The following is a 23,780-nucleotide window of genomic DNA, read 5'->3' as shown; positions in this document are numbered from 1 at the left end:
GGCATTTATTTTGTAAAATACCTGAATCCCTTGTCAGTTAAGGGATACTTCCTGAAGGTAACTGTGAGATATTTTCCCATGTGTAACTTTAACTTTCTTTGTCACAGATGAATGTCAGAGCCGCAATCCTTCTCTGCACACTGTTTACAGATTGAGCATTGATTTTTTATAACTTTTCTGTATTTTAATATCCTACTTTCTTCTTGCAAAACTAAACTAATCTAAATTCATATACAAAATAAAAGAAGGCAATATTTATATTTATATAAATATATCTTATATCTTAACTATGTGACATGTTTGAGGAGACTTCAAACATTCATATCTGTTATGTAAAATCATACATTATAATTTCCTAATAAAATACAATGCCCTAATCCATATTTAATTTCTGCACAGAATCTGATCTTGCAGATGCACTCGATGACCATGAACCTGGTAAGTTAAGGCTGGTTATGTTATGTTCAGAGAGAAATATATTGGATACGTAAGGGTGTGAACAATAGTCAAGGCAATATGTGTATCTTAACTATGCGACATGTTTAAGGAGACTTCAAACATTCATATCTGTTATGTAAAATCAAACAAAATCATACAGCCATTCTGTTTGTTATGATTGTTGTTTTTCTACCACGCAGTTCAGATTAGGAACATGCTACTTCCTCAGCTGGTTTGGAACATTTGTGGGGTTTCTTCCATAGTGATAGCATAGTATAATAATTTTGTGTTTAGGTTAATTGATTGTATTATAAAACATGACAATACATCACCTCATGCAAATGAACTTTACCACAGGAGGTAATTTTTTGCACATGGGTCTTTCCATTGCACTTTTCAATACCTGGGGCATTTTTTGTCAGTCTGTGCAGTAATTTCATCCTAAATTTATTAATTTTGTTAACAAAAAACCTAATATGCATTTATCATTTATGCACAAGTCTATATTGCAAAGGTCTTTAGGATCAATGCTGATAAATCTCAGATTGTCTGTTAATTGTTCGTACATAGATTCACATTTAGGTTTTAAATATGTCATGCCTACAATTAATACTACTGCACATTAAGTCTCTCAATTCTCATCTGCTCGTGGGAGAATGGAGACAAGAAAGACATTGTTATTCACAGATGCAGAAATAGAAATCCAAGTATCTGAGATGAAAGATTTTAAGGAGATGACCATTCTAATTCCTTTATTATTACATTCAGCTGCAGCTCCGAACAAAACACCTTTGGGAGAAGTGGGGGATTGTGCACAATCAGCCACACCACTCATGCTTACCAACAGCTTCCTGGATGTACAGAAAAGAACAGTCAATGTTTTCACCACTGTTGCTGCTGAATTGCAAGAAATCCGGAAAATCTTGGCAGAAATCCGTGACAGGATGAGTAACTGACTACAATGCTTGTGTGAGTTTTAGTAGTAGCTTGGTACAGTACAATAATGGACACAGACCAACTCCAGTTCAGAGCCATCAGTGTCCCTAAAAGACCACATTAGCATCAAATCCTACAGTTTCTAGTTCACTCATTTAGTAATGCATCATACACCAGCTTTACAATTCCAGTCTAAGATTCAATTAACCTTGGAGGGAGTCAAATTAGTGCAAGAGCACAAGGTAATATTCTATTATACACTATCATATCACATTACATTTCATCGAGTGGTGGTTTCTATTTGAATTGTATTTTTTTACTCAAAAGTAGTTTTTAAGAACAATAACTAGAGCTATTTGCACAAAGACAAAAATTTCCATTTATGATACTACACTTCTTTAAATGAGCAAATGGGGATTCATGAAATTTTTGAAATGCGTGTTGCTAACTCTAATTTCCTCAGGAACATCAAAAAGTACACAGGAACAAGAACAAGCCTGGCCTTCCCATAAAGACCTCAGAAACCCACTGCAAAAAAGGCTTACCATCACACAAGGCCATCTGGGAAAGAATAGCCTGCATCCAGGCAGCTGTCTACAAAACATAATCCAAATGGGTGGAATGGTGGTGCATATGTCACATAACAAACCCATACCTCCCCTCTGAACCAATAACAGAGTTTTTAATGTGTCATGTAAACGTTATTTGCTTTGACCTAACACAAAGACAGTGGAAAATACTCAGCCAAATCCATCCAGGGCACAGGTGATGTGGTCTCCTACTTCACCAATGGAATATGTGGGATGGCCCTATTTATGAAAGTGGTAATGAGTCCCAGACCAGGGGGAACATCACCTCCATCTTCCCTAATGAGATATGTCATATTACATCACCACAAGAAACCACAAAACTAGACAGTCTATGGCTTTCCCTGTCATACAAAAGAAGTTTGTTTTTTACATAACTTGTAACAAATATATAAATAGTATTATGAGTCAGGGATCATGTAAGAATAGCTTGAGAATGCATGTGTTGCATCATGAGAACATATGTACTCATATGTACATCAACTGTTGTCAAGGAACCCCATTTCTTTGCTCAAAGGCAAATTGGAGAAATTGGAGTTTGCAGATAATACTAGAATTTATTGATCAAGTCCAAAATCTGCTGTAGGGTGTAGGTGCCAGAGATGTTAATGTGACAACACCACCACTTTGCTCCGAATGAAGTGAGACCTTAGTCTGTGCACTCACAGTGTTAAGAGCAATAGAGGACTTCTTCTCAAAGTATAATACAATGTAAGCATGCTGTAATCACCAGGAAAAAAATGAAAGTAAGGTTATTTCTGATCTATTGTTGCATGTAATGAGACTAGTGTAAAATATAATCTTACTAATACAACAATTTTATCCTGAATTGAATCAGCTTGTCTCATTACATAATTGTTTTAAACCTCCTGCTGGATGGTGGTTTGTGCCACAGTACAACTTTCTCCTCAAGAACCCATATTTTGGTAAGTGTTCTCATAATCACTCTCACATGAATATTGGCTCAAGGTTGGCAAATACTGGTTTCATTATACACTGATGAGCCAAAACATTATGGCCACCTGCCTAATATGCTGTTGGTCCTCCGTATGCCACCAGAACAGCACAGACCTGCCGAGGCATGGACTCTACAAGACCCCTGAAGATGTGCTGTGGTACCAAAACATTAGCAGCAGATCCTTCAAGTCCTGTAAGTTGCGAGATGGAGCCGCCGTGGATCGGACTTGTCGGTCCAGCACATCCCACAGATGCTCAATCGGATTGAGATCTGGAGAATTTGGAGGCCAGGACAACACCTTGAAAACTTCATCATGTTCCTCAAACCATTCCCGAACAATGTGTGCAGTATGGCAGGGCACATTATCCTGCTGAAAGAGGCCACTGCCATCAGGGAATACCATTGCCATGAAGGGGTGTACCTGGTCTGCAACGATGTTTAGGTAGGTGGCACGTGTCAAATTGACATCCACATGAATGGCCAGACCCAGGGTTTCCCAGCAGAACATTACCCAGAGCATCACACTCCCTGCACTGGCTTGTCATCTTTCCACAGCGCATCCTGGTGCCATTAGTTACCCAGGTAAACAGAACACATGTACACGGGCATCCACTGATCTAAAAGAAAATAGGACTTATCAGACTAGACAACCTTCTTCCACTGCTCCAAGGTCCAGTTCCGACACTCGCGTGCCCATTGTAGGCACTTTCGACAGTAGACAGGAGTCATCATGGCCACTCTGACCGGTCTGCAGCTACGCAGCCCCATACGCAGCAGGGTGCGATGCATTGTGTGTTGTGACACATTCCTTCCGTAACCATCATTAAAATTTTCTGTGACTTGTGCCACAGTAGACCTTCAGACCAGACAGGATAGCCTTTGTTGCCCTCGTGCATCGATGAGCCTTGGGCACCCAACACCCTATCGCCGGTTTGTTGTTTGTGCCTCCTCAGACCTCTGTCAGTAGGTACTCACCACTGCTGACCGGGAGCACCCCACAAGCCTTGCTGTTTCAGAGATGCTCTGACTCAGTCATCTGGCATAACAATTTGGCCCTTGTCAAAGTTGCTCAGGTCTTTACTCCTGCCTATTTCTCCTGCATCCAGCATGTTGACTACGAGAACTGATTGTTCGCTTACCATCTAATCTACCCAGACCTTGACATGTGCCCTTGTTTGGAGATGATCAACGTTATTCGGTTCACCTGTGAGCGGTCATAATGTTTTGGCTCATCAGTGTATACTGTCAGAGATATTCCTATACATTGTAATTACACTATAGGGAATTCAGTAATTGAGGTTTCGGCCTATGGGTCTGGTTTAAGGTAAGGATAAGAACTGAAGGTGGAGTTGGGGTTAGAGCAAAAGACATTCTGATAATCTGTGTAATTACACAATATGCAAACTTGTATTTCACATCAGTCATAGAGAACATACATTAGTTTAGCTTTAGCTGTTCCACAGTACAGATAGCTTGGTATATCATATACAATTTAATATTCAAATTCGTGTTTGGTTTTCATACACTTCATACAAATGAATATATATTGAAGTGATGTCTCAATGTTAAGATTAAATTAGATGATTATAGCAAATGATTCAACTATCTAAATGAAATCACAATGCAAAATGACCAAACTGCATTTGTTCATGAAGTACTTTAATAGTATGCACATATTCATAAGGATGCCTTGGTTTTAAATTTATGAATTCCTCAACCAGGGCTGCATTGACATAGCTATTTGTGATTCAGCTTGGAGGGTCAATTGTGGGTCAATCTGGAAGAGAAAGGCTTTCACAGTTTATATTATGGTATTTATTATTTTTATTATATTAAGTAGCTTTCAAATCCAACCCCTTGAGTTCTTTTTAATTAGACTTTTATCTGAACATTAAAAAATCTAAATACATTTTATTTTTCAGAAGAGTAACACTAGTTTGAAGATGGTAGCAAAACAGCTAGAGGTGAAAAAGGGAAGAGATTAAGCAAATAAGATCAGGGGTGGTGGGATAGAACCCAACAAGCAGGTGGTTAGTTTGTGAGACAGCAAGCTGAGAGACATCAGTCAAGACAGGGTGGAGAAGGAAAGTCTAGTTGAGGTCAATGGTGTATGCAGACTCTGACGAGCCTTAGTAACATTGTCCTTAAATAGCTCTACCGAGTTATATTCAGCAATAGAAAAAAAGCAGAGGAGGAGGAAGGAAGATAAAAAATTACATGGGTTAGCATCCTGGGTTTTTGCCTGAAAGAAAGACAATTTGTTGTAAGATATGCGGGATGAGAAATTGGAAAGATAGAGTAGGAAAGGGTCAGGTCGGTGGTGAACACGTCCACCCAGCTGAAGAAGTCTGTCATCACATATCACAGCAGAAATCCATGGACTAGGGAAGGATGTCCCTGCTTCCCTGGACTGCCGTGCAGAGTTAACAGCCAGTCAGAAGAAGAAGTCAACAGAGAAGCGGCACAGAAAGACAACAGAGGAGTGAGTGGAGGAAGTTATACACAGAACATGGCAGCATCCTACCTTAATCAGTGGCTTTTTCAGTGTGCATAATGTCATGATGGTGCATCTACTAAATCAGTCCCTCAGCAACGACTTGTCAACCACGGTTGGAATTTTACACAATTTATACATTGCATAGAGTTTCACCAACACAGGTCTTCCTCCTTGATTATTCAGTGGTTTGATGTGGAGTAAATTTGGCCTAAATATAACTCCTCTGACTTCCCTGTCCCTGGCATTCATATTTCTTGAATACAAACTCTGCCCCCAAGTGGTACCTGCAAGTACACTGTCAGAAAAAAAAAATGTCATGTCAGCACGTGAGCATTGAGCTAAAGAGTTGTTGGTGGTGTATGGGTAATGTTGAGAGGGTGAAGGGAAGTATTATAATGAGCTTAAACTTGAAATCCCCCCTCACTGGCATGCATCTTTTTTACGAGCAAGGTCTGGCCCCGTATCCAAAACACGCACATACACACAGAAGTCATGCGTGGAAAAACACCATCTGATATTAGTCATCTGTGCCATCCTAATATGGGCGTATTAGGCACACCCTCCACTAGCTGCCAACCTGCTAGCCGCCGTAACCATTGGCTTTTTTCTTTTAACCTGAGAAGTACGTTGCTAAAGTGCAATTGGTTCACATACTGATCCGTCATAGTTTGGTGGGTGGGTGGGGCAGAGAAGACACAGGCACACCCATGTAAGTAACCACTTTCTTTGTTTAAACAAAAAACTTTGTATGAACAAGAGGATAGTGTATTTCACAAGGATCTCTAAGCGTTTTTCTCTCTTTTGTTAGATACTCACATCGGCTGGGCCAGGCATAGTCTTCTTCCTCAACTTTTATTACTTCTTATTTTATCACGATGATGTCATACTTGTGGATTTTCTTACTTGCAAGTCTAACAATTGGAGCGAATGCGCAAGGTAAGCCGTTTAATTTAATTCAGTGGCAGCGGTTGGACTCGATTCATATATGACGGCTAAGGACCTTTTTTTACACAACTAACTAATCAACAAAACTTCTTGACTGCCACGTGCTCTCAGCTCCATTGTTCAGCTACTCATACGCTTATTGGAAACAAGAGGCATTTAAGCTTGAAGAAGCTATCATCATTGAATTTTGTCGTAAGAGTTTACAATTAATTGCAGTCTGTACTAGTTACTACGAAACAGGCATCGACACTTCGGTTTCAACTATCACACTTCTCTTCACGCTACAGCTTTGCCATCTGTTAATTCAGATAAGTAGGTCCGCTCGTTAATCAAACCTATTGCGTTATTTCAATCGCGGCAAGATCTGGTGTCAGAATAACGTACTGCATTATTCGGGTGGGACAACGACAGTAGCCGGTCACTCAAAACTACCATACAGTCACTCGTTTCAAAATGATTTGAAAAGGTCCTGTTAGATCGGTTTATTCGCAAGCAAAAAGAGATCCCGATATTTACTGTCAAGCGACCATGTCCTGTTTATTTAATGTCACAGCACAAACGCGAGGAATTTCTTTGAGTATTCCTCACTGCATTACTGTAGTTATTCTGAGTAACCATAATCGTCATCTACCATTAAAAAAGCACCATAAGAATAGTTCTCAAAGCAAAGAATTATTGGCAACAAAATGCCAGGTTATGGTAAGGTAGAAAAACGCGTAATTCACATGTAGAATGGTCATGTGGAGAATGAAATGTCATGAAATCCAATATTTAGAACTGTAGCTATATCAGTTGTAGTATGCTCTCCTGCACGTACTGTGCTGCCTTTATGGTGTACTAAAACTTGTAAACTTCAATGTGAACAAACATATTATGCAACCATCTTTGTGTGTATGTAGTTTTTTTTGAAGGCTTTCTGTTGGATTAGGCAGCACAGCGGCTTTGGCCCTTGGGAGATCCTGGACACCTGTAGCCTGTAGTTCTTTAAAATAAAGGATTTTGAGTACAGGATTACATTTACTTTGTCTATCAATGTGTCTGTGGACATTGGGATTCATGTTTGTCCAGTCTGTCTCACTCACTGCGCTTGGAGTAGCTGAATGTCGACTGGAAAGAATGAGACATGCAGGGCTGGGGGCAATTAGAGTAACCGATTCCAGGCTCTGTTACAGACTCCACCCTTCAGGGGGAGCACATCATGGTTATGAAAGCGCATTAATTTGTGAGTCACTCTGGCATTGCAGTACTGCTGAGGTTTGTAGAAGAGGTCCTGCGGCGCGCGTGCGTGCGTGTGTGTCTGTTTACTGTGATTGCATTTGTTTTCCCCGGTTGTGTGGCTCCTTGGTGTCCGCTCATGTTCTTGTGTTAATGTTGCCCCACCTCTCTGTTCTTGTCTGTGACCATACTTTCCACTGTTTCCTCTATGGTCGAGACAACACCGTATGAAACCACCGTGCCCAAAAATAGTAGCAGAATCCAAAGACGGGTGCTAAAAATGAAAAATGTGACATCTGTGCTAGTGCGGCCATGTTCAGATGTATTCATGCAGCACATGTGTACACTGTAATGTGAGGTCGTAACTTGTTGTGAGAAGAAAATGTGGAAGAAACATGTTGTTTTACAGTCTGCGATTCTAGGTTCAGTGAGATAAAGTCAGAACAGAGATAGGGCGTCTGTGTGTACACAATGACTCTCATTTTCCCCCATAAATAAGTTACTGTTTGCTCTAATCGTAGTGTCTGTTAAAAGCAAAGTGCTTTGCAGTAAATTGAGCTGGATTCCATAGTCTGGATTATATAACATGCGTAAGATCTCTGGGATGTTTTGTGGCAGAATTAGTTGCCAGACCCAAGATGTCTTGGAAAACCCGATAGGGGGAAAGGCACTCAACCAGTTCAGTGAGCAAACATTTTGGTCAATAGCTATCTCTGAAAAAAGAAAGATGCATGCTTTATTTTAATTTGCAGTGTTTCACATTCATGACTTCATTTTGCTTAGGTCCTAAAATAGGTTTATAGGGAGTTCTGCACAAGCTTGCTGGATATGAACTCATTTCATAAGAAGCCAGCTCATATCAAAAAGTGTATGGTAAAATTACTTTTTTGTTGTCATTACAAGTACCTTTGGTGTCATTAATTCCATGAAAACGTAATTTAAAGAATGGCTACCGGTCATCTCATGTGAGTGGGGAGTGTAATATCCACCCCTGGCATAGCTTAGGGAACTGCAAGTGTCTGCAAGTCTGGTGAAGTCTTCTGCCTCTACTGTATGCCACCACTCTGGACACGTTGTAGATGTTTTGCATAAATGTATCTTGCTTTACAAAAATGTGATGTTATGGAAGATATTTTTTCATTGGATGTTATATAATATAACACTTATATCTGCTATCTCATAAACCGTTACTGGAAGTTAAATTCAGTAATGTTATGTATAATCTCATTCTCCAAACAAACAGGATTTCATACACAATCGGCATTAAAAGGCAAATGTGTGTCATGTAGACAACTGTAGCGGGAATTAAAAATTTTACTTATACTATCAGCTAAACAAAAAAGGCACAGTTAAAGCAGATTTTCCTTTTTTGCCTCCCTATGCATAATAATTTGTAGTTCTTTATATAATTGGGTATGTGGAGGTTTACTTGCATGTGTACTATGTGTTACCATTATATTTGGAAGTTGTACATATTGCTTTGCACTTACTTGTCAATCTAGACACACATTTGTGATCTCAGCAGCATGTTTATCACCGATGCTTTTCATGTGTCATTTATTCTGCGCTGTGTAAGTCGCTCTGGATAACAGTGTCTGCCAAACGATAATAATGTTATATAACACAGTATGTGCATCAATACGGTAATTTAATACGGTGGGTCGTGGAAATAATATGATAGGCCTATTTAATGCACTTCATTGCAAATTCCATGACTACAAATGCATCTGCATGTTTGCAAGGCAGTGTCTCACAGTTGTGGATGGACAAAACCACAGGAGGCCGACAAGACCGTTCTCCAGAAAAGCCACTTAGGACAAAAACACTAGTGGGTTCTCATCCTTCTGTTTACCAACCAGGTACCACTGCACCTGCACAGCATTGCAGGCCGGGTTTGCTCCTCGGGAGAGAGTTAATGCACACATCCTGTGTTGCAGTAACCATTTACTTAAACCTACTTGTAATGGAAGCATATTTTTCTGCTTTTTAGGAAAGGTACTGAAAAGCTAGGAAGGTGTTGAGCAACACATGCTTCTGTGATCTGTAGTCTAAACCCATATGTGTGGAGAGTTGCTGCCTCATTTGCTGCAGGAAGATGCTTCATAATAACACAGTGCATTTTTCCATGCAGTGCTCCTTCATGTTCATTTGCACAGCTGACCAGGGTTCTAGCTCTAGCCTGCAGTCTTTCATGAATTTGTCAAAAGAGCAGAGGGGAATGTGATAACTGCCTTGGGTTAGTTGCCAGTGGGAATAACTTGGCTGGATTCTGACCTATTCTTTTATGATACTGTTTGGTCAGTGTGGGAACCCTTCTTTATAAACTAATCCCTGTACTGCAAGTACAGTCTTTACAGAGGTTCTGAAAGACTATGTCAGATCACAACTATCTAGCATATCTTCATAGCAACTTTGATGGTGGAACATAATGTACTAAATGTATTCCTTCTTCTCATGACTCACTGTGACATGGCAGCCTGTAAGAAGAAGTAGAGAAGTTCCTGGGCAGAGCTGACCACAGGCATGCGACCCACTTTCACATAGACATGTGCTCCTTACAACACTGACATGATGCCTCTTTTCAAAGTTGCTCTAAGACATGAAACATATTACAAAATATTGCTTTTGATGGAAATAAAAGGGACATTCATCAGGAACAAAGCCAGTCTTGCTGGAATGGATTTACATGTGACCAGAGTTTAAAAAAAGAAAAAAAAAATCCTGGTCGAGGGGAAATCCCCAGTTTGTGTGTCTGCGTGCTTGTGTTTGCTAGTTTGACGTCCCTTTGGCAAGTCGGCCTGCATTTTCAGCGTGTTTAAAAGGTGCACTCCAGTTACATGCAACAGGATTGAGCACAGTATTGTTTGCTGATGCATCATCGGCTGTTTGTGTGTGTGCGCGCATGTGTGTGTTTTGTTTGTTTACGTGTGCCCACATGCCTGTGTTTTAGGCATCTGTTGAATCTGTTTCAATGGAGAAAGTTTCTAAAATCTCAGAATCCAGGCATGAAAATGATGCATTTTTCATCTCACATCACACTGTAGCCCAAAATTTTAATTATGAAGGTGAAGGCACATATTTTTGTATGGCATGAGCCTTTAATTAGACGGTTGAGAATGCATGCATGGTGTAGAATGCCTCCTCAACAAAGTGGTAGTGCATCTGGGTCAAAGGACAGGAGGTGTAACTGAGCTGTCAGGCATATCATTGACAAATGCTCAGAAAATAGAGCAGACGCTTCAGAAACTAAACGAGTTAGTCCCAATGCCGTCAGCTGTGGTTTGTGTCAACATAACTGATTCCAAGCAGGACAGTTCTAGCAAAGCTGTGCAGTAAACCTTTGCTTCAGGGAAGAGGATTGTGTTTTGTAGGGTAGAGAATAGCCAAAGGGCACACTGTAGGGATACCTGTAGACAAGCAAAGTTAAACTGCTTGCTGTAGAGGCCAATAATGTAAGCAGTTTTTGATTTTGGTTGTTGAGGAACAAAACCACAAGTTGGTTAGCAAACTAGTGGTCATATACTGTAGCTAGTCTATATTGGTATTAATCAATGCAAGCCCAAACAAGTTAGGTACTCCTCCAACAATTGCGCTGTTGACAACAACTGGATTCACTTAGCTTACTAGATTTTTTTCTTCTGCACCTCTTCTGTACTGGAGTGGCAGTGTAACATAGTGGTTAAGGAGTAGGACCTGTAACCGAAAGGTTGCCGGTTTGGTTCCCATGCTGGGACACTTTTGCTGTACCCTTGGGCATGGTACCTAATCCATAATTGCGTCAAGAAATATCCAGCTCTATAAATGGATTTAAAAAAAAAAAACCTGCATCCAATGTAAGTTGCTCTGGATAAGAGTGTCAATCAATTAATCCAGCAATATTCAAAGTCAGTCTTTTTCTTTATATTAATTACTGCTCTAAATCACTGAGAGCACTGATTAAACTTTGTTAACATGTTCTGGCATTTTAGGGTGTCTATTTAAGGAAACATATCTACATGTAACATTGGAAGACTAAAGTAAAATCGAGAAATCCGATAATGGGGGGAAAAAAGCAGAAAACTGAAAAGGAAAAAATACCCCAAAGGAGAACATCTCAGAAAGCCCCATACTCATACTTCATACTCACTGACTTAGACTGATGTAAGCTCAGCCTGGTATTTTTCCATGTGCCCTCTTTAATACTATAGCCCAAGGGCAGAGGTGTGTTCCTGTATTGTTCATGCTATGCTCTCAGGTTTCTGCTATGACTCATGCAGAGCTCTCTCAGTGGCTGTTTTGGGTGGACAGTGTCAGGGCATGAGGTGCGCACGCACGCACACACAACATGAGACCATTTCACTCTCCGCCATTTTGATAGCTGCACTTATTATAACCAAAACTTTCAGTGAAGTGGAGAAAATGGAAGTGGACTGAGTGAATGTTGTGGCACTCTGGAGGTTTGACCGTTTGCATTCTATTAATAAACTGGCTATAGGGAAACATGTCAGGACATCTTTTACAGTGAGCTGAATTAGGCTACTACTAACACAAAAATGGTAGTTCCCCGTTTTTAAGTCGAACAAGCAGACACAATTGAATCTGTGACATCAGGGTTTTTACATTCATGATTGCACATGGTGTATTCTTGAGTCCTCCTCTGCAACTTAATATCCAAATTATGGTCTTAACACAGTTTAGAATCCTCAGTATGAGAGTACAGTATTGTCAAGTACCAAACTAATACATTATGCTTTGCATCCTGGTGTGGATACACCCGTGTATGCTTTAATCTTGGAACATGTTAAATCTGAGTCTCTGAAATACTCCTTAAATGTTTTGTGCTGCCTAATGAAAGATGAATATCCTTACCGAAAGCAATGAACAATGAAACCGGTTAACTGTTACTCTACTGAAATTAGTTATGTCCCCTTACAGCATGCAAGAAGAAAATTTAAATAAAATAGACCAATTTTGACCATTTTCCCCAGCATGTAAATAAGGGGAATAAATGGTTTGGTCAGGGAATATTATGATTCTATATGCATATTTTGTCCCACTGTCAGACATATTCATTTATTAGCAATATTCATTTATTGCAATAAAAAAGATGGCAACACATTCCCATCCATGCATGACTTTTGAAAAAACAATCTGTACAGCCTTCACCACGAGTGTTTTAGTGCTGTACAGATTGGTTTCCTTAGAAAAGGCATCAATTCACAGTGTAACACTTTCATCATAGTTCCAATTCAAACAGTGAGAGTATTGCAAGGTTAGCAGAGGCCCTTAAGGAGATGATGGCAAAGACCTTCTGGTATGATTTCAGAAAGGTCAGAGCTTGGTTTACATTGTGACACATTAATTGACATCCCTGGTCCTGAGGAAACTTAATCAAGTAAATGTTCAATTTCTGAACACAACAAATTGCTGGATGTCTACAGCACACACAGTTACTATTTAGTTACTATCTATGTGCACATTTTCATTGTAATCACATAATGAAACTTCCTCGAACACATTTGGAGTGAAGAGCATGAGAAAGGTCTCGTTTTCAACTTTCTGTTTATATTGCCAGCAGCTCTAGCATGATTTTCCCGTTTCTCTGTCCTTCGCTCTCTGTCTGTCTCTCTGTAGTTCTCCTCTAGAAGTACTTTAAAGTGGTTATGTTCTGTGTTTCACAAACTCTGTCATTTCCTAATAAAATACAATGCACTAATCCATATTTAATTTCTGCACAGAGCTCGATCTTGGAGATGCACTTGGTGGAGATGACCCTGGTAAGTTAAGGCTGGTTATCGTGTTGCTATGGTATGTCTGTGTGTTTGCTTCTTTCGGAGAGAAATCTATTGGATATGGTAGGGTGTAAACAACAGTCAAGTATTGGCTAATTTCCCAAGGATTCCCAAAAGGATTAATTTGTTAGAAGTACTCTGTTTGCCACATTACATATATTTCATTTTAAACCCAATTCATCCCATATTCTCTTTCTGAATACAGTGGTAGAAAAATAACCTTGAATTAGGTTTTTTTAGTTATCTGGATTTTATCTTTTGAAACATGGAATGGAATATATATTCCTTTTTTTCCATTTTTAAATGTGGGTTCCCTGTTGTTAAGCATCACTGGCAAGACAAACACATTGTAATAATATTGAGCATAAAAAACAGGGGCATCAATGTATGTAGAGTAGCAGTTTAACAGTATACCCCTAAATTGCTAGGTTCCACATGCATTTGTGTTTGTATTTCTGCTTCTATATTTGGCAGATATTCCTGTCCACTGAATATTGTGGAGCAGCAGTGTACAGTAGACACAATGTTAATTTAATCAATGCTACCCTTACTTCCCTGTCAGCTCCAACACCAGCTCCAGCTCCTAAGGAACCAGAACCGCCAAAGGATACAAATGGAGGTACAGTTTAGTCTCTGTAGTTAAATTTAAAAACAGTCTAGCAGCTAAGAAATTTGCAAAAATATATTTTCAAGGTGAAGATTATTGGATTCCCAGGTATAAGAATTGATTCCTTTCAGAAAAACACAAAGGCTTTAAATTATATGCAAGCATGTAAGAGGGCATTTGTTTTTATTGTGTATAAGCATCCAAAAGTGCAGTCATTTACACCTCAGGAAAGTGCGCTGTAAGTCCCAGTCTAACAAGCATGCATTACAAAGGACAAACGTACAAATGACACTTTGGGAATAAAATCTATTGAGAATCATATGCAAGTTTCGAAATGTTAGGAAATGCTACCCTCTCAAGCAGCCATTTCTTTTGTAAAGAAAGTGATGCATGCTGGGGGTTATTTTCCCACCTGTAACTTAGTTGGTCACGGATGGATGTCACAGCTGCATCCTTCTCTGTACACTGTTTCCAAATTAAGCTTTGAAAAAAAAAAAAAGAAAAAATGTATCTTTACTCTGCATATGAATCTAAATTCATATGCAGAGTAAAGCATGGCAATATTTATATCTTAAGTATGTGACATGGATTGTTTGAGGAGACTTCAGACATTCATATGATTATTCTTATGTAAAATCATACAGAAACTTGATATGTCCATAACTGTATTAAATTCATATACTGTAAACTGAAAAAAGAAGCAGTCTTGAATGTCTTCTACAGCACTGTCTGGCAGCCAAACATGTTTTAAAATGTCTGAAACATTTAAAATGGCAGGGCTTTGTAAAGGTTTGACTGATGCTGGGAGACATTCCCACTAGACATGTAGCTGTTATATCCTTATATCCTCTTCATTGCTTTCAGATGAACTGGATCTTGGTGATGCCTTTGACCTAGGTATGTACTTATCTGTTTTCTTTTTAAGTGAATTACCTGTTTATTGTTGTGTAACAAAATGAGTCCAGTGTAGGTTTGCATGGCATTGGCAAAATTGAAAAAGTGTATTTCTTAAAATGAATTATATAATGGCTGCTGTCAACCATTTCTCCTTCAGATCCAACAAAGAAACCCCTTCCACCTCCTGAAGACCCAAAAGCACCTTCTGGAGGTAAAATTGTTAACCCCTCACGAGTCTCCTTGAAAACTCCTCATGGCTTCAGCGCAACAAACTGAATATCATCAAAGCATAGCATAATATGTATTGGTGTTGTGACTGATTCTTCCCCAGACGAATTGGATCTTGGTGATGCCTTTGGCCCAGGTAATATCATGCTCTGAGTGGGCTGTGTAGAAGTTTGGGTCTGATGGTGGTGGGACCTTTTGAGCAGTCTTACATGTGTGATTTTACACCCTTAAGTAATATATAACTCACACATACCTCACAGCACAGTCTCTGCTTGATTATGCTCATACTACGTTAGTTTGAAATATTTAATGGGTGCTGCCAACCGTTTCTCCTTCAGAACCAACAAAAAAGCCCGTTCCACCACCTGAAGATCCAAAGGCACCTTCTGGAGGTAAAAACGGTTAACCCCTCTAAAGTGTCAATGAAAACCCCTCATGGTGTTCAGTGCAACAAACTGAATATCATCAAAATGTAGCATAATATGTATCAGTGTTGTGACTATTTCTTCCTCAGATACATTGGATCTTAGTGATGCTCTTGGTCCAGGTAAAACTTATGCTCTGAGAGGGGTATGTAGAATTTTCAGTCTGCGGTGGTGGGACCTTTCGAGCAATCTCATATGTAGGATTTTGCACCCTTGATTAATATTTACCTCACACCTCCCTCACAGCACACTTTCTGCTTGATTCTCCCTGCACTACAATACACACTGGATTAACATTCCCAACCTTTTCTGCGCTGAAGTTCTACTTGTATATTTTCCAAGGGCTAGGACACCCAAGGTGCTCTCTGAAAGTGTTTGATTGACCCTACATGTAGCATGTATTACATGTAATATTGAGGAAAGTCTGTACTGGGAACCCAGGGAAAATGTCTGTTAGGTCATCCAGTACCAAGGGCACATAAAGCAACCCCTACAGGGCTGATAAGTGAGCTGATGCACTGTGCTTTTCTTGGGTTGCTTTTCAGTAACTGTGAAATATCCATTTTCAAGGCACTGTTTTCACAATGACCTCAAGTTTCCCCCCTACTTTCCTTTCTAATTGTTTAAAGACTGTATGTTTGTCTTCCTTGATCTTGGGGTCTAAAGCAGTTTGTATTCAAGGCGTTTACAAACTGATCCCTTTGGAGGAAATGGAAGGTACGAGGAACATTATTTAAAAAAAAAAGTAAAAAATTGTACACCTTTATGGTCATTCTTGTCACCCCTCTAGACCCCAAGCCTGACAAACCAGCGGTTGAGCCACCCAAAGATGGAGGAAGCGGTGAGACACCGTGCTTGGTCATGTCACCACAAGGACTACAGCCATTCTCTTTGTTGGGATTGTCACTTTGGCAATGTATTTAAATGGTTCTCTATATGTTTTTACAGAGGCTGCAGGGGGCTCCTTTGGAGACTCAGACCTGGTAGATTTGGGTGGTGGTGGTAGTGACTACAAGCCAGACGGTGGCAGAGGAGGAGGTGGGATCCTTTCATACTCATTCACTATCCTCGTGGCTGACCACCCTGACCAACTTGTGGATTAAGCTACTCACAGCATGCGTTAAGTGTTAAATGTGACTCATGATTATTAATGCTTGATAACGCTAAATACAAGGTATACAGTTGATTAGATTAATTATCAGCCAATTAAATTGCTTTTTATTTTTTATTATTAGTTTGTCCAGATGTGATTAGGCAAGTACAAATGGCTTTACTCTTCTGTGTACTTAGGCTAAATGCTGTCACTAAGAAGGATTCTCCTCATCTGACTGAAGTGAAGTTCTTGTTAAGTTAATGTTGACTTCAAGGAAGACATTTACAAACAAACATGCTAATTGATTTGATTTGAGTCACGCTCATTTGCTCTTGTCTGGCTTTGTTTTTGCTTCTAGCACGTGCAGCAGACCCTGCGTCTGGTTCCAATGGTAGTTATTTCACTTGCTTCTTCCAGTTATATCTGTGATTGACTTGCTCGCATGACTTAACTTGAAACTTCTGGCATGAAAAAACGCAAACCAATGAATGTGATTTTCATACTGTGCTGTGTCTGGAATTAAGCACAGGCACATAAAGGTTGTAAGGAATATGTATCAGCATTTGTATTTCATTTGTTAAAGCTTAAATATGTATTGTTTGACCTCTTTCTTTCTGGTTTTAGGAGATGGAGCTGAAGAGCCTCAAGGTAAGTAGTGGGTTTGTTTGTTTATTTCTTGTGTAAGTGTTGCCACACTAGGACAGTTTTTTGCGAGACTCGCCTTCCCCGTGCCTTGCTACCATTTGACTAAGTAACTGGACTTAATCAAATGTCAGTGTGTTTCGTTCTGATGTATGACTGTATAACTGCAGTTTCTGCAGTTGCTAGATTAAACATCTGAAAGAAAAAAGTAACAGTTGCTCAAAATTATTGTTTTTTTTTTTACTTTCCACACATAATAGGATGATTATAGAGGAAAATTGACATCCAGTTTACGTAAGAAACAAAAAGACACACCCTCCCCACTTCCTTCCTTAACTCAAAGTTAAAGACAAACAACATTGTTAACATTTCAGTTAGATTCGATAGAGACTTATGCTTTAAACCTTACTGAATTCATTCATTTCTTGTCATTTTTCTCTGTACTACTGTTTGAAAAATTGAACTAGTATAAAATTATTAAGATTTCATATGAATGACAAAGCAGACCCCAGTGAATGCATGCTCTGTTCCATAGTTGTGCATCTTGCAGGCTCTCATAGTTTCACTGTAAACTAAACTCCCATGAAGTTTCCTTTTGTTATGATTTTCGGAGATTTGGTTTAACTGCCTGTTCAAGAGAGATTATATAGGAGGTGTCTTGTACTCCCACTGCTTGTTTCGGACTTCTAGTCCCACATTCCATTTATTTGGCACTTGTCAGGTCTTGCTGTGATCTGTTGCAGACCGGCAAGAAACTGAGTCACATCTGCAGTTTCCGTGTTGTTAGTTCAGGAAGGTGTGTGGCATTGTTAACCAGATCATTAATCCTTCAGTTTCATCAGTTCTACTTCCACCACTATATGTTAACAAAATTTTATGGTACATGATGGCTCTAGCATCTGTATTACATTACAATATTGTGGAAATGCAAATGTAAGTGTTAATTACATGATTTTATATGTTTCTACCATATTTAAACTGTAGAAAATGAACAATTTAACACATTTAGGCTCCAATCTATAAAGCTTTGTGGTTCTGCAAACCCACTGCTGAGTTCCTTTTGTTGTCTGACGGTATCTGAACCACGCCTTAAACACAGTTCAGGTGAAGAACATGGTATTTGCAGAACGTGTGAGGCTTCATCTATATATGATTGTATTATGATTGCAATAGTGCCAATTTACATTTTTGGCGTTGTCACAAAAAGATGTTGTATCACAGGGGGCAGGCTTTATATGTGGAACTTTCTCTTGTGCTTTCAAAACCAGCTGTAAATGTGTGAGAGGAGAGTCTTAGGGAGAAAACATAGCTGTTTGTGCTGTCAAATGGTAAGCAGTCTTAAAACAAGTGGGTTTTTTAGGTTATTGCGCCATTGGCTTTATATCTGCTATTGCAGAAATTGTAGTGTAGCTCTAGAGGTCACGTCCATTTTTTTTTTCTGTCAGTCACAGATCTGCTAAATGATTTATGTCTGTAGGTTAGGGCCATAGGTTTGTGGTAGATGTCTTTGCATTTTGTTTATTTTGCAGCAGTATTTATGACAGTATGGCATGACCTCTGCTGTAGATTTTATGTATAACAAGGATCTATTATTAAAGGATGAAGTACTGTGGATGAGTGTTTGGAGATTATCAAACCACCTGTTTTGTCTGAACAGATAATTGGCAGTTATATGTGATATTATTAAATGATTTCTTTTATAATTTCATTATGAATTATTTTATTTTCTATTTTTTCCACCCCAAATATAACTGTTTAAAGATTGTAACTTTATAGTGGACATATTTCAGGAAACAATAACTAAAAATAACTTGGCAGGACTTAGTTTTTCTGGAAAGGATATTTTTAGTAGAAATGGAAAAACATTTGTTCGAGAGCTAAGGACAAAGCACATGGTTGTATGATTAAATACTGTTTGGTCTTTGTCTGAATAGCTTATAAGTGTTATGAAGTATCTGGAAGCGTTCATGAATACATCAAATAATACAAATACAATTAAATGTATGTACAAAAATGATGTTATAATTTTCTACAAACCCTAATGTGTTGTCATGTGAGGCTAGTTTGATAGTAAACTACTATATTTGTGTAGTGTGTGGAAGTATATTCCCAGACTTCTCTTTTAGGTGTGTCTGTTGCTAGGTCCTTGCATACCAAGAGTTCCTTTTGACTGTAGTCACAGCTGTCAGATCTACCTGCAGCGCATTGTTAACATTGCATGCCTCCATTGCTCTGTGAGGAAAGATCTATTATTCCGTGTTAACTGAACCTGGTATGTGCTGTTTCCTCAAGTCCTACATCTTTCTGTAAAATTTCTGTAAAAAGAGTTTAAACTGAATGATTTAATTGTCTGTTTACTGTCAGGTGTATGAATAACGTTCTGCTTACTGTTTTTTTTCCCTTAGATTTGCCAAACAAATTTGACTGCCCTGCTATTTTACAAATCCATATTTGTTTATTTCAAAGTTAGTTGCAGTCATCATTGTGTGCATTAAGTAATTTTGAAATTATTGCCATGCTTTGCCTTAGTTGACACTTGATGCTTTGATACTACCTTGTATGAACATCATAACTGATTTTCTGAAACTGAGTTGTTCTGAATGAAAATTTTATAGTCTCAAAGTAGTAGTAGAAATCACATTCAATAGTGATAACATATGTTAACATATAAAAAGGTTCTCTGAAAAAATCATAAATTCATGCTTTTATATGAGTTTAGTTAAGGTGAGTAGAATTAGGACTTCAATTAGGAAATCAGTAGATTTCAGTGGTTTTTGACGTTTTGTGTATTGATGATGTGTGAGCGAGGCCACGTTACTCAGAATTAAGTGCAGTTTCTGGCTGTGGTGTTCTGCATGGTACATGTAGTCACTTCATGTTGTTTCGGGGATAACATACTGTAGTATCTTTGTTTGGTAGTTTTATTGTCTGTTCTTGACAAAACGATGTCAAAACCTTGAAAATATGTGCTGAGAAATATGTGTGACGTTTATTTTCAAGACCAGAGTAAAATGAAAAAATATGTACAGAATTGATATATTTTGAGTGCCTCCCACAATAATAATTTAAAGTTGCATAATGTTTGTGCATGTATATGACCACCCACCGTTTTATTTTTAAAATCCATTTTCTTGACGTTTTGTCTTCAACCTGCTGCAAGGGCTTCCTCACATCCCTTCAAAATGTATTGTCAGCCCAGGGCACTTTGCTGTGAAAATGTCTGCAGGCAGTCTCAGGTGTTGGTGAGCTGCAGCTAAATGGGGCGGTAGAAGCAGGTCTCTTCTCCTGGCACCTGTTGAATGTAGTGAACATGTGTGAATGGGGCCTAGTAGGCCACAGCATAGCTACCATTCTCCAGCGCTAAGTCATTGTCAGGGGTGTGTGCCAAATTCTCATATTCATGCCTCCTGACTCTGCAGAGCTCTTTGTTCTGTTTTTTATTAAAACTTGACCTTGATTAGAACAAAGGATGTTTTTTTCCCGTTTATTATCAGTCCGAATTCTCACACCCTCAGAAAAAGAATATGGACATAAATAGTCTCTGTATTTTAATCTGTTGCTGTGCTGCAGCAGGTTTTAAGCTTTGTGAGTTAATTGGGACAAACACACCCCGGAGACACCCCAGAGTGTGAATGATCAGGTGTATGTGTAAATGAGGCGGAATGTGTTTTCTTGAAGACGGGGAATATTGAGGATGCCTCCCACATCCACAATTAGCCTTCTAATTGTCATGTTTATGTGCCGTCCACCACCTTTGGGGAATGTTTAGCTGTGTGAAACTTGTTGAGTACACTGGCCCCATAGAACTGCACTACATTTTAGGATGTTTGTCCACCTCAGCAGATTACAGCATGTCTGCTGGTAAAATTCTTCAGATGTGAACGTGTTATTGCTACTTGTTTGCAGATTTTTTTTCCCATAATCTTCAATAGGGGCATCATTTGTTTTTCAATATCTACTCCCAGTATATATGGTTTGGCCTGGAGTAGAAGTGCACAGTGTTAATATTCCTAATATTTTGTATCAGCTTAGCATCTTTTGCTTTCAATGGTTATATTGATTTTTAAGTGGAAAGCTGTTCAAAAGTGAGTTTCACCTGGTAAAAGATGATCGTTTATACCTTTTTTAGTTTCAACCTGTTATGTTTTTCATTTGTATATGAAAGATTATATGAACAGTGGTTAAACAAAATATTAGTGTGTACTGCCACCTTGTGGACTACCTTTTCTCTGCTGTTTTTCAAATGAAAATGACATTTCCGGATGAGACTGTGGTTCTGCATACCTGGACTTTCTCTTGCAGAGGGTGGATCTGGTCAGATTGCAGGCATTGTAAGTGCAGTGGGAGTGGCCATCATTGGAGCTGCATCCAGCTACTTTGCCTATCAGAAGAAGAAACTATGCTTCAAAATCCAAGGAGGTGAGTACAGCCTGGCAGCTAGGACTTCACATAAAGGAAGTGCTGCATAGGCCATGTGGCTTTCCAGGCATGGACAGAATATTGAAGTTTGGTGACTTCACTTCAATAACTTAAATCATCCACTCCATTATCAAAGTATGACTGCATGGCTTAGAAAGGCACTGTAAGACAGACTAACACATGAGTATGCTATGAGTTGTATATCTTTGTACATCTATGGGTCAGCTGTTGCATTCTCAGGCTGTTATTCTGTGGCTGGATTCACACTAACAGTCCCACTTTCTGAACAGCGTATAGCATCCATATGAAACATCATGATACAAGCCCCAGAACTGACAGTGAGGCAATGGATGAGCTCTGTATGTCCAAACAACTAGCCGTGCCTTAGAATGCTGCAGTTTAAACTTAACAGTGATTGTGATTATCCTGATGTCTCCTAGGTGATCCAGAGAGTGCCAACAAAGACAGTGGCACCCAGGCTGAACCTCAGGGTAGGCCTTCAAGCTTCCTGATTTCTTAAATGTCTACTCGTTGTTTGTTTTGTTGTCTTAGCAACCAGTCTACATATGCACTTCCTGCCTAAGAGTCATTTTGCCACCAGTTTCTGTTTTTAATTGTCCCGTAACCACTTTTTAACAGTAACATGGCCTTTGTTCTTATGTTTCTTCTAATTGCAGTTCTCAGCAACTTGCTCAAGTCATCCTAACTCCCTTCAGTCAAGATTACTGAAAGGACCTGCTTCACGTACACTTTCCCCAGTTCGACAAGTGAAGACAATGTGTAACAAATTTCAAGGTGTTGTTTTCAACAAGCAATACACGCTGTGAAAGTGTGTCCCGAGTTTTAATTCGGAACGCAGATTTCCCTCACATGCTTTGTGGTAAAACGCTGAAGTGCAATTTTTTTTCATTGTAATTTTGATGCAGTTTACATATACTTTTTTCTTTTCAATTGACCCCCAAAAGTGCCTTGTCTGCCTTTTTTGCCAGAATACCTGTGATATGTTTTGACAAGCATGCTTTTTATACCGCTCATCAGCTTCACTCTGATTTCTGAGCGAGATACTTCTGCCTTAAGATTTGAATGTGTTTCTGGCTGTAACGAGTTTTCTGTTAAGAAACAATTAGAGAAGAGCACCAAAGAGCAACAGGTTAGTGTGCTGAATGTGAACTGTTTAAATGAACCAATCAGGTCAATCATTTGATTTAAAATAGCGGCATCCACAAAGGGAGCATCTCTGAGAGCTGGAACCAGAGCATGCTGAATGTAGGCCTTTGATATGCTGGATTAAGGTTTCATGTCTGTTTGAAGGATCAGTTTTATCAAAGGGCCTAATACTTGTAGGTTCTTAGAAAGTATGTTTTTTTGTGGAAATAGTGGGAGAGAGGGGGTTAGTCAGTGTGTTTTGTGTGTGTATTTTGTTGATTGCTGAATTGTGTGTATTACTAATCAATAGACCCATTCCCTTAAAACCAGGGACTATAGTTGGTGCACTAGAGGGATATTTAACATTAAGTGCTGTTTTTTAGTGGTTTTGTTTTTTAATTTTAATTCTATGTCCTGTAAATACTGTTTAGGAATATGTATAAAAGCATTGACAATTGTGTGCTCACTTGTATGAAAATGTCAAATTCTAAGAGATTCCAAAGAAAGCTTAGCTTTAATTAACACTTTAATTTTGGCCATGATTATAAAATCATTGATTTTATTTTTTTAAACAGCAAAAGCCAAAAGCTTACTAACAAATTGCAAGCCTAGGTAAAATAGTTTAATCTCTGCCATAGTGTCATGTGGAAAAGCCTTAATTCTTCAAGTTTTACTAAGGTTAGTTATAATTCTACACTTAATCTAAATGTTTCATTTTCAGCATTGTGAATTGTGTTGCTTCAGTTTAGACTAGTTTTGCATTGTTAAGTCTTTGTTGGTTTTGTTATCAATAAAGTTGCCTTTTAAATGGGCATTTATCTCTCTGTTAATGGATTCCAAATGCCGAGAGTTAAAACATGAACAATGTCATGACACTACAGTTAACGAAAGCTTTATGGATACCTGTGAAACTAGCATTTATACTTTGATGCCAAATGAATGATCGCACAGAAACCTTGCCAAATGTACTGTTTAA

General features: G+C 38.9%; 1 protein-coding gene across 6 annotated transcripts; it reads left to right on the top strand.

The window, feature by feature from the left end:
- Window positions 1-6,051: 6,051 nt before the first annotated feature.
- Window positions 6,052-23,570, top strand: cd99 (CD99 molecule). Of its 6 annotated transcripts, XM_036541365.1 has the most exons (16): window positions 6,052-6,125; window positions 6,225-6,352; window positions 13,294-13,332; window positions 13,910-13,966; window positions 14,819-14,851; window positions 15,009-15,062; window positions 15,183-15,215; window positions 15,418-15,471; window positions 15,594-15,626; window positions 16,295-16,345; window positions 16,453-16,542; window positions 16,956-16,988; window positions 17,222-17,245; window positions 21,542-21,658; window positions 22,099-22,149; window positions 22,336-23,570. In XM_036541365.1, the coding sequence occupies exons 2-16, from the start codon at window positions 6,292-6,294 to the stop codon at window positions 22,362-22,364; spliced, it is 759 nt and encodes a 252-aa protein (XP_036397258.1). In that variant the 5' UTR covers window positions 6,052-6,125; window positions 6,225-6,291; the 3' UTR covers window positions 22,365-23,570. The 6 variants fall into 6 exon arrangements, with proteins under 6 accessions (XP_036397258.1, XP_036397257.1, XP_036397259.1 ...); XM_036541364.1 differs by lacking the exon at window positions 6,052-6,125 and having other exon boundaries at window positions 6,159-6,352; XM_036541366.1 differs by lacking the exons at window positions 6,052-6,125; window positions 15,183-15,215 and having other exon boundaries at window positions 6,159-6,352.
- The last annotated feature ends 210 nt before the right edge of the window (window positions 23,571-23,780 follow it).

Source organism: Megalops cyprinoides, chromosome 11 (genome assembly GCF_013368585.1).
Source record: "Megalops cyprinoides isolate fMegCyp1 chromosome 11, fMegCyp1.pri, whole genome shotgun sequence".
NCBI classification, from domain to species: domain Eukaryota; kingdom Metazoa; phylum Chordata; class Actinopteri; order Elopiformes; family Megalopidae; genus Megalops; species Megalops cyprinoides.
This window is presented reverse-complemented; position numbering and strand designations above follow the sequence as displayed.